The 19,769-nt window shown below is 46.5% G+C and overlaps 1 protein-coding gene across 1 annotated transcript in view; it reads right to left on the bottom strand.

Annotated features, from left to right (window-relative positions):
- WBP1L (WW domain binding protein 1-like) overlaps positions 1-19,769 on the bottom strand; it is a 22,888-nt gene that overhangs the window by 2,066 nt on the left and 1,053 nt on the right. The window contains exons 2-3 of the mRNA XM_010178768.1: positions 10,874-10,976; positions 114-275 (exon numbers count right to left, since the gene is read on the bottom strand). Of these exons, the coding sequence (XP_010177070.1) occupies positions 114-275; positions 10,874-10,976 (265 nt within the window). The remainder of the gene's footprint in view (positions 1-113; positions 276-10,873; positions 10,977-19,769) is intronic.

Raw genomic sequence — 19,769 nt, 5'->3', positions numbered from 1 at the left:
AGCGCCCCCCCCCCCCCCCGCACCCCGCTGAGCCCAAACACTGCTCTACACTTTCACCCAACACAGAAAACTTGTCCCCCACAACCTTCAGAAGAACAGTGTGAGGTACATACGGAAATAAAACGGCAGGGCTGAATAGTTATGGGCTTCCCGGTATGCGATCAGGTTGATCTCATGTTGCCGCTGCTGGGCCTGGAGGCGATGCTTGGTGCGCCGGTGATGGCAGACACAGCAGCAGCTGAGGATGATGATGATGGTCCACACCAGCCAAAACCCTGCAGTGGGGGAGAGCAAGCGTTAATCACGGCATGAGGGCCACGTCCAACCCCAGGGCACCCCACAAAGGCAATGGAGATCACCAGAAAACCTGGATCTGAACTCTGCACGGCTCTGAAGGCAGAAATACGCAGTGCACCAGGAGTCTTTGACATGGACCCGCCTGCATGGGTGACTGCTACTCTGAAAGCCCTGACTGAATTTGGTAACTCTGTACACAATTTGGTACAACGCTGAGTAAGTTCAACAGGCACAACTACGGAGGAGAATGAAATATGGAAACAGGGCCAAGCTCCCTCCCTATCACCATCAGCCCACCCCTTGAGTATCATTTCTTCCAGCCAAAAATACGAGCAGAGCTGTGAAGAGCATTGAAGTTGTCTCCCACAGCCACTTCGCTTTGAAAACAACAACGAAGACACAAAAGCCACTCTGCAGATTGACCACAGAAGAAGAGAAAAACCTCAAGCACTGTGTTTTGCTTTTGTTTGCACTGCTCTTTAATTTCCAGCCCAAATCCTTCATTGTTATGCTTAACAAAAACATACTCTTTTTACATAAGCATCTCAAAATATTTTTAAAACTTATTTTTGTACTTAATGTCTTAAATTATCCAAAACTCAATTAAACTAGCCCCCACTCTTTCTCAAGAAACCTAACTTCTGCCCTGTTTGCGGGCACGGCTGGTTTCTGCACACTGTTGGACGTACGTACACTGCTCCGTAAAAGGGGATTTTAACAGAGCACTTCCTGAACTCTCTCCACTCCCTCCAACATGTGCAATAACTCCCCCTTCCCGCAAATCCCCCTTCACGCTTGCATGCACTAGAAAAATGTTTCCAAGACTCACTTCGGAGAGCTACAACACTCACACCAGAGCAGGCTTTTGTCTCCTGCAAATACAGCCCACAGGTCTACCTGGACCTGTAATCTCTATTTTTTAAGCTCATTTTTTGCAGCTAAGGATACCAGGAGAGCTCCCCCTTTAGAAACACATGGGCCTGGCAACCACTCCTCAGCAGACACCGCACCACCGTTTTTCTTTCTCTTCGTTATTCCCAAACAGACACAATGAAGACTTCCAGTGCTACAGCCCATTTTCAGCACCGCCACTCTGCCCTGCAAGACCAAACTGCTTTGTTCCTCCCCAGTGAAACCTCCAGTCCTGCCTTTGCCACACCTCGATGTTTTCAGCATCCCCTGCAGCGTCAGCGATGTTTTCTCTCTGCTAAGTGCTGGGTGGGGAGAGGTGAACAGTTGGGGAATCTGAAGAACGAGCAGAGCACAGCTCTGGCTCAGGACACAGCGCAATGGACCCGTATCGCCAGGCTCAGAGCCCTGCACTGGGGCGTTTGTTGGTGAACTTGATATGCAGTGCTGTGCCTCCCAGCATTCTGAGCAAGGACTTCCACCTCCCCCTGTCCTAACCTAAATTCTCCATGTATTTTGGCACAGCAGACTGAAACCTCTCTCTTGTCTTGTGCAACCACAAGTTTCCCTAACAGACTGGATTCTGGATACCCAAACTTATCAAAACCTGCTATCAAATGAAGGTGTTACATGCTCCATTTTTTTGCTTGGCTGGAAATGAAGGTTCCCAGGCAGTTTTAGCCAGCCTGCTCAACTGTACCATGACGGGCAGGGAGACGACTGCAATCTTCGCTCCAGAGAAGCCAAGGATGAAGCACTCAAGAAGCCCTCCGCACTTCCTTCAGACTGAGCTGAGAAAGCACCTACTGCCCTTCACACGCCCTCTTGTTTCTAAAAAAGCCTTTTTGTATAAACTGAAGGAATTAGTCTTGTCCACCCTTTTCTCCAAAGCCAGGCATTTGCAACCACAGTCTCGCAGTATGAAGTCACCCACCAATACAATTCATTTTCGCTAAGAGAAGGCCCCTTGGCTCTTGCTTGCTGAGGAAGCAAGACCATGCCCATGAGCAGCAGGTCACTGGCACAGCAGGCCACCATGCACTGAAGCAGGCCTGCGGTTCATCATTTAAGGACTCCTTATTTTCGAAGAGCAGTCCGTGACCATGCGTTCAAAAACAATGGAAAATGACACCCAGCCATCCAGGGATTTTAGCTGCAGTTCTGAAAACAGATGCTTTTTAACACATCTGATCACGTCCTTTCCCAAGGACTCTGGATGCAATGGCAGCAGGCAGCACTCAGTTAGTTAAGATGTCCTGGAGAACTGCCACTGTTAAGCAATCTCAGCTGTAGCAGCCGAATTTTTCTGCGGGGAATAGCTGCTCCCACCCAAGCCTGCAACCAGCAGATTAAAAAAGTGTTTCTGTAGAAAACTTCTCTACTCCTTCCAAAGAAATCCCGAAGTGCTTTGCAGACAAACCCATGCACAAGCTCAGAGCAGGGGTCAAAGTCAGCTCAGCCATTCCTGGGAAGACACACAGCAACTCCGGGCAGTAACACCATAAAACAGTTTAGGATAAGAAATTAACGCTGGATCCGACTGAAACCGCAGGTGGCATTTTAAGTAAACAGACCATAATTTACGAGATTGCAACCTGGCCGCGGTGCCAGGAACAACACCTCCGTTCTCTTGCAAAGGGTCCATGCCCGCTTGCAACCACAAGTGGATGAGAACTGTTGCTTTTCATGGGAATTTCCAGAAAAAGAAGCCACTAATACCATGCTACTGCCTGGTTTTATGAACACTGACACTTCCTAGGGCTTCTAGGAATTGCTCAAGCCCTGAGTCAGCACCAGCACAGGGACTTGCCTGGATGATCCCAGGAGGTCAGCAGGGTGCATCCACCACGGCCATCTGCTGGCCTGGCTGAAAGACCCTCAGAGCATAGGAAGCGCCAGGATGGGACACCCATGAGGATGGGACACCCATGGGTGCTGAGGCAATGAGGGGCTCCTGGGTTGTCGCTCGAGCAGCGGTGCCAGCGCTGAGGGCAGGATGAGGCGCAGCTCTCGTTGCAAGCCCAGCACAGTGCTGGGAGTGCAGGGCCTCCATAAAAGGCTCCACAACACGCCCTGGCCACAAGTTTGGGCACAGCTGCAATTTTGGCTACAGAACAGAAAAACTGCAGAAGCTGAGCGTATATATAGCATAGTCATCTATCTGGAATAAAGCTATGCCTACAAGGCCAAGTGCAATTGTAAATATTATGTCTAAAACTATGGAGCGAACATTTAAGATGTTTGGGGCTGAGCTCTGCATTTGCACACCTGGTGATGCTTGCCTTCAAACCAGCAGCGGGGAGGTCAGGCTGAGCAGAGCACTGGTCCATGCACCCAGCGGCTCATCTCGCAGGTGAGGAAGGAGGGGAATTTCAAATTCACCCAAGGACAACACTACATGAGGAGAAAACGTGGAGGCTGAGCACAGGAGGTAAACACCAACACCTTGCTCGTGGCAAAAGTGGGTACCGGCTCGCCCTTGTACTGAAAATGGGCGAGACGTGCAAAGGCAACAGAAGTTTGGCATTAAAAGGCCTCTAAAAGCCGAGTATAACTGGGCTTCTAGTTGCCTTCACTGTCCCCAAAAAGCCTTCCCAGTGCTCTCCAACACGTGCCTCCTTCCCATATGGACACGAGCTGGTGTTCAGCTGCGCTGTGATGAGCTATCGCTGCAGACATTGGAAAAGGAGAAAAGACTGGGAGACACTGGGCGTCCTGAGCCAAGTTTGCCATTAAATGTCTGAACAGAGAGAGTATTTCCCACTGCCAATCTGGCAGAGACCACTGGGAACAAAAGCTTGCGGAAACCTGAGGGCAACGAGACAGGTGGAGAGCAAAAAGGGTCTTTGGAAACACAACTGCCGATAGACGGCATGGGCAGAAATGATGCAGCAGTTTGGAGCTAAACACGCACCAGGGACTTGAGACTGTCAAACCTGAAGGCAGTTTCAGGCTCACTCTTGGTTTATGGAAGTCAGAAGTTGAAACAACGCTCTCCAGTCCAAAAAGGCTGAGTCCTGAGAAACACTGCTGTAGTTTCTGTCACATTCACTGGTGATGCCAATGGGTGGATAATGATGCGACCAAAGGATGAATCAGACACAGCCAAGGAGCTGAGTTTTGCCAAGACACTTCCCTGCCAGAGCATCAAAAGCTTTCACAAAAACAAAAAGGAGTACCGGGCTCTTACCCCACATCAGACAGGCTCAGGGCTGTAGGCTCTACTTGAGCAACAAGCTCAGAGAACCAGAATGGGAGCTGCAGAAAGATCTGGCAACAGAATTACCTCCTATGAAAGTAACCTCTTGCAAACAGAGGAAATACCTAAGAATGAGAAACCTGCTATGCTTACAGCTTCCCTGGGAAAGGGAGCCCCTCACACGGGCATACACCAGAGATGTTTTCTGGCAGCTATGAAAGAATATGCCAGGCTTAAACCTTCAAGAAGAACCTTTCGGGGACACTGACCATAGTTCTGCCCAAACTTCAGAATAAAATAAGAAGAAAAACCCCCAGCGCATTCCCTCCTCATGAAAACGAGGGAGCAATGTTCAGTCTGACGCTGTACTGTGTGTGCTGGCTGGGATGCTGCCATCAGCATTCCTGTTGAGGGAAGCTCCTTTTATCCTGTGCAAAATGGAAAACGTTTTCTGGAGCGCTCCAAGGGTAGGAACAGAGAAATCTGCCCTCCAGTTCACGGTAAACTTGGGCAAATGCCATTGCTGTGTTGGCAGGAAGCCCCCTAAAAGCAAGCCAAAACATACTGCAAAGTGTTTCTGTGTCTGCCTGACAAGCATCTGGGTAATGGCTCTGGCTCTACGAGAGCTGGTTCTGAACAGGAGAAGTGGGACAATTTCATTGACTAAAAAGTGATGTCCCAAATGGTGGCCTCACAGTCAGCCATGGGTGGAAGAAAAACTGGCTTTCACAGGGCCAACACTATCATCAAAACCAGGAGAGAGATTTAATTGGTACCACAACCCGGATGCGCTTGGGTTATTTTAACAGTGTCCTTGGCAGACACCACATCGTCTCCTGCCACCTCAGGCACGAGCCTGTGCAAGTCAGCGCAGCTGCTCGAGGACGCCAGAGAAAGGATCCAGCCCATAGGCCTAGGCACATTTTGGGAAGGAAAAAAAGAAGCTGCTGGCCGAAGCGGTCCTCTCCTGCATGTCTCTTCCATATCTTCTGCTGCGTCCTCCATCTCTTTTTGTGCCAGCACAAAGATGTGTGCAACTGCACTTTAAACCAGAGCAGGTTGGGACTCATCTGCCAAACACAACAGCAGCAAGGGAAAGACTGTGACTTTCAGTGAGGTTTATATCCGTTTAAACCACTGGAACTGTAGCCCCAGCCTGACTATGCTGCAGGAGAGCGTTACTGAGTATTTGGGGAGTACAATGGCAAAGGAAAAAAGCTGAAAACAGCATCCACAACTCCTGCTCGCTTGCTCCCAGACGGGTAACTCAGACAGAAGGAGAGGGACGGTAACTGCAGCTGGTTTCTAGTGTTCAGAATAGTGTCCAGTACACATGGTACTCACAGTGCCATGAGATAAGGTGGAAAAAGACGGGTTTCAGAAAAATCCTTTGCTTATCTTGCAATGCCTCAGCTTGAGGCAGCAAATCTGCAGACACTGTTTTTATGGCTCTCTCCTGGGGAGGGAGCCTTTGAGGAGTGATTGCTCCTGCGCTCCAGAAGAGCTATCTGCAAATCCAGTCAATTCCAGCTGGTTCACCCCTCCCAAGACATCTAAGTTGGTAAAATACAGTTGAACAGTGGTCTAACAGAGATCAGAGGGGAACATCCAGCTGATACTGTGTCCAGAACATCTGGAAACAAGACCTGAAGAACTGTCTGCACTAATCGATCTAGAGATGTGGTGAGGAGCTGCGTTGGAGGTACAGAAGGCAGGGGCTGAAACAGCACCAGCACCCTCCTGCCTCTCCAAGCTGTTTAACACTCAGCAGGTGGAAGCAGCCATAGGGGAAAAACTCAGTATCTGCAGTCAGACTATGCAAGACGGCTTGCTGTCTCCTTTGGATCTGTGGATTTTACTGAGCCACTCCAAAATAAGCTTAAGGTGATTTTGCTGTCTGGATTAGGCTACAAAAAGTACAGGGAAATCAGGAAATAACTGCCCCGGTGACCCCATTTATCCCCATTTATTCCTGCATGGCGGTGACATCTGTTCTGCCTGCCCTACACTTTCAGCTGGGCTCTGTCATGGGGCGTTAGCACTGCAGCACCAGCTGAGGGGTAACAGCAGCAAAGGTGGGGTTTGATACACCTAGGGAAGAGAAAGCAAGGACAACCATGTAGGAGGCTGGAGGAGAGGCAAGGACCAGGGCAAGCCCCTCTCTGAAAAAGGACGTAGTTATACTGAAGATAACACGGGGTGAGGAAGAAAACGGGACTGAGGTGGTGTTTGAGGGCTTTGGAGACTGCAGCAAAGCCTTGGAAATGAATTCCTATTGTAAAGCCGGCCTGGAACATGTACGTGGGACAGCAGTTGCTTTGGTTTTAGCAACTCACTGGATCCCTGCCAGAACTTCCTGGCAGCACACTTTTTGGGGAAAAGAGCTGTCTAGAGACTCCAAGGGGAAGCGTGCAGAGATGAGCAAAATGTACAAGATCAGCAAAAGCAGCAACTGTGCTGCTGCAAACACATTTTTTCCACTATGGCCCACACAGTCAAGATCCTTTTTCTTTTTTTTTTTCCTCTCAGAAACAGAGGGCCTCAATATCCCTGCTAAAGCAGCCAAAATAAAGCAAAATAGGCACATCCACCATCTGACCACTCGCTCATCACCAGTGCTGGTTTGTTGTACGGCACCTAAATGACCCGAGACCTGCTAACACTTTACCTTTGACAGTCTACAGCTGAGATCTGCACACAGTGAACAGCTGCCTGTTTCCTGTTTCCATGCTCCATGACTCCTGAAGCACAGTGGACTCCTCTTCCAACCACACCGTGCAAAATACTCTCTACAGCTTTGCTTGCTGCGTTCAGAGCCTTGGAATTGTCTATTTTCATGCTGATGCTCAACAGGCAAGGAGAGACACAAGGATGGATGTCAGGAGATCTGGATCTGGTTTTCTATTCACATTATACATCAAAACTTGGGAAAATCCAGCACGTCTGAGCCTTAATTCTTAACCTCCAAAATGTGGGAACTGCATTCCTCTATTACCGTTTCTCCTGTATTTTAAAAAGTGGTATTTTGGAACATTTAAGCAAGACACCTGTCAGGCCTAGACCAAAGCCAACATTGGAAAACTCCAGCAAATCATAGTCACATCATCACAGAAGCAGGTAAAAATCATCAGTAAGCAAAAGCCAGCGGCTGCTGCCATTCTCCCAGGACTACAGTCTCCCCCTTGGGGACCGTGAGCTCTCTGGAGATCCCAAAGAAATCGTTAGGCTAAAATGTGGAACCAGCTCCACCACCATCCAAACACCCTTCCTTATGTGAGGAAATGCAACACTAAAGCCTCTTCTTCCCTTCACTTTTTATAACGCTATTCCAATAACATTAAAAGACATACTGCACTTTTTTCACTACCCATGTTACCAATTTGGTAACTAATTCCACCTTTATATAGATCTTAAACCTGTATTTAAAAATCTGGATACAGTCTTATTATTTAGCAACATGGCACTATGTTTTTTTTTTATTAAGAGATGGGTGGGGAATCTGAACGGGGCTGGTATCTAATTTTGAACACAGGCTGTCCCCCTGCTTGGCGTATCGTGTCCTCTGTTCCTCCACTCCACTCCTTAACAAAATAATACCTTGATTGTGCATCCTATTCCACTACCCTCAAGGGTTGGTTTGTAATTACTGCAGCCTTACTTGCTGTCTACACATGTTGAGATCAGGCATTTTCAAAGACAAGCTTCCCTCAAATTCTCAAATGGGGAAAAATATCCTTTTTACAGGAAACACTCCAAGTGGCCACAAGACAGGATCGCATTTCAGAGGGCACATCCAGCAAAGACAGACTGGTTTTCTTTTCCATTTCAAATGCCACTCTCCTCTGCATCTCCTCCCCACAAAGCTGCAGGGTTTAATTCAAGGGGATGAGCAAGGTGGTCTGTTTTCAGGCACACAATAGCATTGCTGGTCTGAGAAGGCCAAGAGGAGCAGAAACTTCTCAAAAAGCTACTTCAGTACATGCATACACTGGTTAAAATCAAAACATAGAACCACGAAGCCATACTTAACAGTACCTTTTAACTTAACTGCTCATTAACCAAAAAGTTATTATTAACTTTTACAAAGCTAATCTATTCCCAAGCATGTAAAGCTGCTGCTTTCCACACCACCAATTCACTGCTCTGGACTACTGACATACACTGTCCCTGCTGTTCACCTTGAAGGTCCTAGGAGTGTCTCACCACACGTACCTACCAAAGGCACTGGGCAGTTTCTGGAGTAGCAGGTAGGTTCTGCAGCTGCGGTCAGCAGAACAGGAGTCTTCATAAAGGACACGTCCCGCCTGTGTCTCCCCTCCTAAGCCCAGAAACCTTTTCCTAACGCTTATAACGACAAAGCAAGCTTTGAAAACATGAACCAATTTTAAATCAATGTCGGATGTTTGCCTGAGTTTGCAGAAAGTCTAAAACAGTTCTGATGTTTGCATTATTCCCCTCATCTCAATACAGAAACCCACTTCTCCCAAGGAAACATCCAGTGCACCACTAACATGTCTATTCCATGATCTTTGAGTGACCAGTGTGGCTCCTCCAGAAAGAAGCCTGAAATGTTCTGCTTCTTTCTAACAAAATCTGGTTTTATCTTCCAAGAACTTTTATGATGCAGCCAGGCACCGCCAAGTAGAAAAGTCTGTGCCATACCGAGAGCACAAAGACAGTTAAAGCCAAATAATTCCATTAAAACAGCAGGGGGCTGTTGTTCAGACTATGTTGTTTGTGTGTAATTCAATTACACCTCTTTTTCAAGACGTCCATGGGAGAAACATGGTGACCGCGTAACCAGCTCCAGTATGCAGCTGCACTCCATGCTGTTGCTCAATTTAGACCCTTGCTTACCACAGAGTCTGTAAGCCCTTGCATACGTGCCTCTTCCTCTACATTCCCACCCACACAAATCCAAAACCGGGCCTGACCTTCCCCACTCTGCTTTGTCCACGCATCTCGACATAGTTCAAACAAATTCCAGCCATCTGTCCTGCCTGCGTTGCCGACTGCTATGACCTGAACCGGGCAGCCCAAGGCAGCCACGTATCCACGCCTGTTTCTCCGCCTGCTGGGGTCCCCGGAGCTGCCCACCTGGTCCCGAATTGCTTGTTGAACTGTTTGGAGACTTATGAAAACAAAGCTGCTGTAAGGACTGCAATACATTCAAATCCCATCATCAGTATCGACACAGCCTCTGCTGTCTGATGCACACTGTGTCTGCGGCAGTCTATTAGAGTCCTGTTTAATTTACAGCCATGTTCTCCATGCTTCACTGGTTAATTTGAAAAGTAAAAGCGTGTTTCCAGACTAAAGGATGAAGTGTCAGCTGTTCCTGTCCTTGGATCCAGGTTAAGTGGCGCTCTTTGTATGTATAATACATTTCCACACACACACTGCTTTGAGAAAGAGAAACTGTGGGCACAGAAGGGGTATTAAGTAGACAGCAGAGTTGCATAAAAGCTACAAGATACCATTGGGTGTGGTAAGCAAATATCTCCAGTCTCTAATGTGGGGGTACAATGTTCAGAGATCCACATTTCCAAATTCTGGAGCACAGATGCCTCCTCAGCCTGGGCTCCTGACAGTACAACAGGATGTCAACAGCAGTGTTCAACCTTTCGCGCTCCTCCTTAAGAAAGGAAGACACCATCAGACCAGCACAACTCTGAAAGTCTGCCTTTAAAATTCAGCATTTCTTACTTTCCTATCCTTTGTACTTCCAATTTTTCCATATATTATTATCAAGAGTTTTGCTGACCTGCTTTGACCTGCCTGCTGCCATTTAAAGGGACTTAGCAGGTATATTCACTCAACCACTCACTAAAAACATGGGTAGTTTTAAATCCCAGATTTTGGGAGAGCAGAGATCAGAGGCGTTACAATGGGCAATGTATGTTCCTCGTAGCCCACGGTATTCACCCGCTGTCAGCCCACAAGATTTGCCCAAGACCCTCTCAACCCAAGGAGCTGTGCTCCAAACACAATGGGTCCTAAAGTAAATAAACGTCCTGGACCCCTCCTAAACAGACAAATCAGATTTAAACTGTCTGTCCTTGCAAAGAACTGAAACAGTAAGATGAAAGATACTGAATTAATTCTCTGAGTGTGTCCAACTCTAGCATAGCGCCTATCAGCATTTCTCCCTCGAGCATGGTTTCCTCACTCACACACAGTGTTATTCTGAGTACCCTCAGTATTGCCCAAATCAGTGAGACCACCAAACCACAAACCTGCAGCCATGCACATGGCAAGACAACCCGTTACTCCTCAAAAAGCCAGCAGTGCCCACTGTAACAACCCAACATCCCTTGCCATGTCAGATCAACTCCAGTTTGTGAAATGCGATGGCAACGCGTAACAAGGGCTGAGTACAAAACCCCAGGGGACACAAGCCACGCCTGCAGTACGGTATGAGAGCCATGCAGATTAGGAAGGGAAGCCATACAAAACGGAAGGACTTACACCAGAGTTCATAGTAGTAGTTGCAACACTGGGATTGTCCACAACAGTGGCCCGTTTCACATATGTAACTTTGATTGTTGACACCCATGCAGGTTTCCTTGTCCTAAAATCAAACAGACACACTTTTAAGATGCTTTGTCAGTATCTTCTGTCAATGTAATCTTTTACTCAATGATCTGCAAGCATTTGAAAAGTCACAAGTTATGGTCTTGGGAAACTCTAAAATACATAAAGAGGTTAAAATACAGCTAAAGATCACAAAAAAACCCACAAAAGACTGTTCAGAAGAAAACCCCGTATCTCCAAACTCACGAGTTACATTGCTTTAACATCTAGTCAGCTGCTTTCTCATCATTCCTTTCCATTTCCATGAAAAGTTATCACTATTTGGGAGCCAGGCATTCTCTTAAAGAAGAGATGTCATTTGTTCCACATTTTACACAGTATCATTGCATTTCTGGGGCTGAAAGCCAAGCGGAGGAAATGCATTCAGAAACAGAACATTATAATTTGAGAAAGACTGCTTGGATTCATTTAGATCTAAATGATAACTACAGTATGTCCCTGCAAGATTCCAATCTGAAATGACTCCATCATTAGCCATGTGCTTTAAAGAATATCAGCATTCCTGTAAAACATCTTCCTGGAATAGCAAAGTAGGCCAGGAGCAGAGCCAAATCAGCTGCACTGCATCACCCAGCAGAGCAGCTCCTCGGGACACTCAGGATGGAAAAGGACTGCAGTGTGAGGTCTCACTCCCACAAGTGGTGCATCCCTTCACAAAAAGCCGTGTTTTCCTGCTAGTCTGAAAACACAGGTGGGAAAAAGTACAAAACACAGGGAAACAAAAGCATTTTACAGGCTGTGGTGTGTACATCCTCTAATGGGCTTTGGGGCAACCTGGAAGTTAGAAGACACTACACAGTTCTTAAGAAACAAGGAAATCTTGATAAAAAACATTGATGCTGCAAAAAAACCTGTAACAAAATCTAAAACTTTTACTTTCTTTCACTTACAATTTATTTTAAGGCTAAGAAAATGTGGGGAGGTCTCTACTGAAAGATGTGTTTAAAGAATTCATTTTATACGTACCACTTTTCAAAACAAACCCAACCACACCACCAAACAACAGAGCCCAACAAGACCCAACCAGCAGGCCACAGGAACGCACACTGGAGCATCTCAACACTTGACCTGCTCTGCTTCTCTACTTGATGTGAGCACACCACAACCACGCTTCTCACAAGCCCCTGTGGAGTCACCACATGCACAAAATACAAAGTCCATTTCAAATCATGCACCACCTCACTGGGCAAGTGATGCAAGGCAGCAGTTTCAATGCAGAGGAGTCCTGCACTAAATTCTTAAGAAGACTCGGTGAATTTGGGGATCGGGGGGAGTACAAGCACCCCCCCACCGTGCAGCACCGCAGTTGGAGCCATACCTCCCCGACACTGGGCCTGCGGATCCCTCACCCGAGCACCCCCACTACAGCAGCAGTAACTTCTAAAGCAGAACAACCTCCTGCCACGCAAGGTTCAACAGAAAAGGTTCAGCTGCATTTTTCTCCAGTCACACCAACTTTTGAAAGGGATTTTATCATGTGAGGGTACTGCTCAGCAAACGGCTCAGCACATGATATACCACTTTCCCTCCTACCACAAGTATCGTGATTTCCACCAAAAGGCTCTAAAAAGCAACAGCGGGCCATCTCCTTAAAACTCATCTGCACAGGCAAGGAAAAGAAGAACATTTTGCTGGACACATCAGTCCAGCTGCTTTATTGCAGGTAGCTAAAGCAAACATTTTATATTCCTGTCTTGAGACGCTGCATGCCAACAGCAAACGCAACATTTTCCTATAGGATAAAGAGGTGTTTCCCATCTCTAACTGCTGTATCTGGCAGCAAGTTTTAGGAGACACTGTCGAGCTAGCACGGCAATTTCAGCTTCAGGCAGGCTATTCATTCAAAAAATTGTAATTTTAGCCAGCAGAAGGACTAGAAATAGAACACATCTATTCTCTTATCTGTTCTTATTATTCTATTTACACTTTTCCTCATTTCTGTTGGCCTGTCAGAGTTAATGTACCTGATGAAACAGCACAGATTTTGGCTCGCACATCAGCAGAATTGAGAAATTAAGAACCCGTTGCAAAATTGCAATCCCTTTGATAACGCACAAGTCAGAAAGTGACTGGCTGAGGTCTGTGGTTGTGACACACGGAGATCAATGCGACCTGCTGAACCACCAAACGAATCACGTGGAGCTGGGGAAAGAACAGAGCCTCACGGTGCCATTTCAGGATCTCCTCTGCATCACAACACTGATCAGTCCTTGACCACCTCTGTTGACTCCCCAGAAATTTGTTCCATTCAGCATTGTCCTATTTGAAGAGCAGCAAGAAGGAACACACTGGTGTCTATTGGGAGCAGCAGCCTAACAGGTTCAACATCACTGCTTTTTTCCCCACTTAAGAACTTGCAGCATCCTATTTTCAGATACTTTCATGACATTATCCTTTTACTTGAACTTCCTGACTCCCTCTTGCCAAGCTTATTATATTGGAAATGACCTTTTCGCAATACCATGTGCTTAGTGCAGGGTTGCTTCTTGTTAGCCCAGCTGGCAAGCGCATCTACGAGGGGATGGGTGTACACCCTGAACAGAAGACCCTCAGCACCTCTGTTGGTAATCTGCAGGTTGCTGCTGCCTGTTCTTTGGGAGATTAAGTCTCAAGAAATATCCTGCTTTCCCATTTGAAGTAGAATTCAGATTTTACTGCCTGGACCTTCTTTATACACTGACCAGGAGAAATCGCCTTCCCCGCTAATGCATAAGCGCTTGTAGCTTTGAACAGCCTCGCAGTTGGCTTCCAGCTCCCACAGTTCAGAGAGTCCTGAGTTTCAAAGTCCTTGCAGTCCTGGCCACCAGCCACGTTCTTTAAAGCCCAGGCAGCAAATTGTACAGCCCTTCTGCAGCCCTCTGCCAGCCCAGCCATCAATGGGCTTCTGGGAACACGGAGCCACCAGACCTAGCGCCACATGTCAGACCCAGAACTGTCACCCTTGTTTCCAAACAGTTTCAGAGAACCAAGGAATAATTTGGCTTGGAAAGGATCCCAGCAGGTCGTGTGGCCCAGCCCCTGCGCAGAGCACAGCTACCTTCTGCACTGGGTTACTCATAAAGACACCAAATCTCCAGAAAAAGCCTACTAGGCAAAGATTCCAGCACGAGGAGAGCATTGTTTTGGGACACGTTACAGCTGTCTCCTTTGGATTGAGTGTTTGTCTCCTTCCCTCACCCCACTTGAGTCAAGATTCACTTTTCTGTGAAAAGCTGAGCCACTGCACAGTTTCTTGCTCTGTTTTGCAAGCCAAGGAAGAGCTTATGCACTGCCATCAGTACAGGCCATGACAGATGCCATGACATCTTCTGTCATTTTTTTCTGTCTACTGCCAATCACTTTGATCAGGCTTCAACTTCTAATTAAATCCCAGCCTGCACTTTTCATACCATCAGTACCATATTATTCCTGCCTCCTCCTCCCATTCATTCTTTGTGTCGTATGCTGCCAAACGGTAACTACTTCACACGTATCAGCAATACAGTTATCTACAGCCTGAATGTCTCCTGGAAACCGCATCACAAGTGCTTCTGCTCTGAAAGCACGCCGTTTCCTCTTTCACACCAACAGGCACGGACAAGGCACAGCTCTGAAAAAGTGGTTTTATAGGTAAGAAAAGTACAGGGGGAGGAATCTCCTAGAAGCAAAGATGGAGCAGTCGTTTTGCTGACCTGCCTTTGTTTCTAGTTTCCACTTCAAATAGAGCTTGTAATGATAATTTTTAATAATTCTTAGCAGCATGGAGTTTTTATCAAACTACTACAAAGAGGTTTTTTGGTTTTGTTTTGTTGTTGTGGGTTGTTTTTTTTTTTACATAGTCTTATGAAAGCAAGGGAAGGGGAGCGTTTCTTTCAGAAAGCACTTTCTTCCCCAGTAACCAGTGACTGTTGCATTCCAGCGCAGGCTTCCCCACTGAAGGACAGCTTTGTTTTCTTGCCGTCCAGGCAAGCACATCCCTCCCCACCAGCCTTTACTCAGCAAACGGCAGACGCCTTCAGATAGGATTACTGAGCAGCATCTACACGGGTCTGCTCTCAAAGAGTCTTCAACTCCGTAGGAGCACAATATTCCTGTTTCGCAACCAAGAAGCCTGAACACGCCATCCGTTATCCCCCACCTGCAAAGCCTGGGACATTACAGGCTAATTTCAGGGGGTTGGCTTTGTCCTGTGCAGCAGAACGTACTTCAGGCTGCATCTGCATCGCTGCCTCCTGCACCATCCTAAGTTGACGCGGATCTGAGGAACTGGACTCACTGGATCCATGATGCACCCTCCAAAGCCAGGAGCTTTCGGGAAGGCTCTGCAGTCCTGGAGTCTGCGTTCTCTCCCATCCAGTCCAGCAGAGGCCATTTGTTACATCTGGCGCAGGCTCGCTCTCATGAAACCGGCTGAGCTGGGAAGACCTCATCTTGGTGCATTTGGAGAGTCTTTTCCTATTTTAGATGTGGCATTTTCAATTAGTTTTCACTTGTCATAAACTTTATAAAGCAACTTTCTTTAAATAAAAATAGTATTTTTTAAAACTTATTTTCTTGTTGATATTTGACATTTGTGAAAAACCCACATCCATGCTGGCAACTCTGCCAGTAGCACACTTCTGCTGTCACGTGCTTCTACAAATAACCCTTAAAATATCCAGCAGCAGTAGGTATAAGAGAACAAGGCAGTGCCGTATGTTGTCACATCTGAAGCTACAGCAAACATTAATGTCAGTGACGGGGAAAAAAGCCAATTATTTTTTCCACCTTTCAGTTTAGTACTGGACCTTTGCTGGAGGTCTACATGACAAATTAAAGGTCAAAATCCAGGCCATGATCAAGACAGGAGGCAGTCATGGAGGTCTGCAGGTTGCCTGAACTGCAAGAAAGGATGGAATCAGACCTCCTTATCCTACTTTTGTCAAGCTTTTCAGGACTAAAAGGTTGGGTTTAATGCCCATAAATCTGTTAGGATCTATTGCCTCTGAAGCCAATGTAGAAAACGGAGGGAAGTGAGAACTGACTGACAGCAGTGTCCTTGCAATAAAAGGATCAAGGCACTTCACACTTTTTCACCCTCAGAAGCCAGTGGTTAACCTGGGAACATTGTTGCTATGTCAAAAAGGAGAAAGACCAAGATGAGCAAATTCCAGACCAGTGTGGCTGTTTTCCAAGCTGAAAATTAATACGTGCAACTGCAGCAACAAACACCACAGCCCACGCTCAGAAGCACATAGTTGGCAGTGAACCACCTGCAAAAGATGTCTCCTCAGCTGGCATTAACCAGGTAACCAAAACCAGCATGCCTGATAGCACGGAGATCCAATGACCATTTTAGCTTTTTGCTCTGTCTCCTCTTTCCACAGAAATCTGGCCTCCATTACCCTAAGTATGAGCACCTTGCATTTATATGGCCTCCACATGTCATTCAACCTGCTAGAGGCTCTTTCATCCTAACCTTGGTAATACCGAGGCACCCTGGAAAATGCTTTGAAATGTGACTTGCATTTACTGGCAGCAACTTGTATGCCATTCCTGTCTTCTAGGGCAGCCACTTTTTTAGACCTAGTCGAATTTTCTACTCTCTCCAAACTTTGGCACAGCATTTGTCAAGGCACTACGTGGCAAATTACTGTTTGAACTGGAAGAGGTAAGGATTAATAACGGAACGACAGGGGTGAGTAAGGAGCTGAATAACAGGGGTACAAACAGGGGGACACAGAGGAAAGCCCCGCAGTGGGCTAGAGGGACACTGCCAAACTGGCATCTGCTGGAGGGCAAGATGCTGCAGGTTTTAAGAGGGCTCTGGCTCAACGTGCGACCGCTCCACACCTGGTTTCACAGCCCTCATAGGGAACTTTGGTAATAAGCATCTACTTAATAATTTTTAAAAGATAATAATCCTGACCTAGTTATTTTACTAATCCCATTACTTGCAGGCAGCAGACCCTTGCTCTCAGTACCCACATAACCACAAAGCAGGGTGGGTTTAAGCAAGTGACAATCTTTAGAAAAATGTATTAAAAATACAAATTTCTAGTAACTCACGATCAAGTATCTGAACTATATATATATTCTTTAAGCACCAGAGTAATACAATGGAAGTGATTGTATCTAAAATATGTTAGAAACAACCAACAGGAAAAACTATATTCGAAACTGCTATTTAGGAGTTACCACTTGGTTTTTACTCCAAATCACACATCAGACTATCAGTAGTGTCTGTTAGCCAAGCCCATCAGCAACAGACCACAAGGCGGCAAACACCAAGCTACTGAAGACGATGAGCATCTATCAGATAAGAGACTCAAGTAGGTTAAAATTGCTACAGAAAATACTAGGCTACAATGCCAAATCTTGCCATAGAGTCTGCTACAATTCCTGGTTTGTCAGCTGCTCCTCAGTTCCTAACCCAAGTTAATCTTTTTTTAAAAAAGGAACTAAATGGCTAGATCCTCTCAGAGGACAGCAGGTAGGATTGCAGCAAGAACAGGCAGAACTGCAGGGAACCCTGAATCCCCGGGGCAGCTCAGGACTGACACTGTCCCAAAGCCTCCGGTCCTCTTCCCACCATCATAAACACCTCGTTTGTCAGTCCTCTGCAATGTAAACGCAAAAATCCACCGTCTAAGCAAGTGCCATACCTTTGGTGGATTTCACTTACCAAAAGCAGGTAAGATTGGTAAAGATGAAAACGGCTTTGATTGCCAGGAGTTACAGGAAGCTCGGGCGTCAGTCCCCGCCAGCACAACAGGGGATAAACCCCTGTGAACCTGCCCTGCCTCACGACAGACAGCTGGGGCTGGGAAATAAATCACGTCTGGACATTTCTTCATGAGACACCCACCACAAACTCGTTTTGCTGAATGTGGTGCTATGTGCAAACATCCAAATACTTAAAGTAAAATAAGTGGGAGAGGAATGATGCCTCTCGGCTGTCCCAGGGACAATAAAGATCTGCAAAACGAGAATTCTAATCTATAGAGTTTATTGCATTTGCTAATGCCAGGATCAGGAGAATTATATTTAAATCACCATGATTAATCAGCCACCGCAGACCCAACTTCACCCCCAGCAGATGCAGAACCTCTGAGGTTTTATTAACCTTTATCTGAGGAACAAATTGGTTTGCAGCATCCATTTATCTTGGAGAAATACTCCAACAATCTTTAAAGGAACACTGTCCTTTCACAGACTGTGGACACTGATATATTCGAATACGAGCTGGTTTCATTTTTTGTTTATTGCAAGTTTCACTTTCAGACTCCAAGAACTGCACGATCGCATGTTAAGCACCACGTGAACATGTTTATTTCCTTCACGCCTTGCTAGAAGCTTCCCAGCTGTAGTCCCAGCCCTTTCACGTTAGAGATAGACACTTCTTGGAAATGACAGCTTTCAGGAGGCTGTCTCGCGTTTCGGTGTTTTAAACCACCAAACAGTGGACAACACTGAAAACCTCGAGCAGTTAAAATTAAAACTGAAAAGGGTAGGAATCCAACATTTTTACCTTTTTCCCCCTGCCTTTTATACTTACGTAGTGAACATGATGAACACGTTCAAGCTTCCACCTGCACCCCTAAGAGGAAACGTTCACTTAAAACTGAAAGCCGAGATCCTCTACAACCACGTTTCCTGGGACGAGAGCTTTAAACACCCATGTTGCACTGATGTCAGACAGAGCTGACCTAGCTTTTTAGGCATTTAAACATCACCCCCACTGCAACAAACAAAAATCCCCAAACCAAGCACCCTATTTTTACCGTGTGTCAGCAGCCCATCTGCCATGCTGCAGTGCCACCAGGGCCAGGGAAGGAGCTGTTCAGTGCGGTGCAGCAGTGAGCACGGGGTCCCTGTCCCGGGGAGCTGAGGCTCCCACCGCCACCCTCTGGTCCCCATCACACAGCTCATGGGAGGGCACTCCACTCGGCCCCCTGTCCCTGCAGGGTGCAGCCCAGGATCAGCACCCCTTCTCTTGAGTGGCAACAACCACCAAGTTGCTCAGACAAGCAAGGGTTTACAGTGTGAGTGCAAACACCAGAGACAATAGAGGCGGATGCGTGACTGACGAGATGTTCCTGAATTCCTCCCACACTTCTCATTAAATAGCACTGCTCACTAACACCACTTTTTCCCCTGCTCTTTTACAAGTGGAAGAAGACATTTCTGAATACTATCCGCATGCAGGGGACAATCACAAATATTTAGATTTTTTTTTTTAAGTCTAAAAATGATTAAAAGAAGTTCAAGCAGCTCTTTCCCACTATATCCTTTATCAGTGGATAAAAATAGTCAAGAGCTTTGCTCTTGTGATCTTGAGGCAACACCTTTTTTCTGCTTCCTGTAAATGCCTCTGTATCAATGCCGAAAAGTTGCACGCAGAGAGAAAAGTGCCATCCAGCCCACTGAGATAACCAGATGTTCACAGTTGGAGCAAATGAAGCCGAATTACACCTAGCTTCTGGTTTTCCACCTTGTGCAGCACCTCAGCTGTCACAAACACTGCTCTAAAACAAAAAGACTAATCTAGAAATAGGAACTTCAGAGAAAAACACACCCATGAGACTCCAGCAATCTCAACATTCAAGCCAGCTCTGCCTCACTGCAAGTTGAGAGTTACCTAAAGCAGTTCAGCCTTCGTGCCTGAATTTCCCTCCTTGGTTTAGTTCTGATGTTTTTAGGGAAAGTCTCTTTGGCCTGAGTGCTGACAAGTGAACTACTATTACAGCTATTGCATTCACTTACAGAAGGTCATTGTGCTAGAGGTGGTTTCTTATGTAAAACTGTTCTC

This window comes from Mesitornis unicolor, unplaced genomic scaffold, assembly GCF_000695765.1.
Source record: "Mesitornis unicolor isolate BGI_N332 unplaced genomic scaffold, ASM69576v1 scaffold31352, whole genome shotgun sequence".
NCBI classification, from domain to species: Eukaryota; Metazoa; Chordata; class Aves; order Mesitornithiformes; family Mesitornithidae; genus Mesitornis; species Mesitornis unicolor.
The sequence above is the reverse complement of the archived record's forward strand: the minus strand, read 5'-3'. Positions and strand labels throughout refer to the sequence as shown.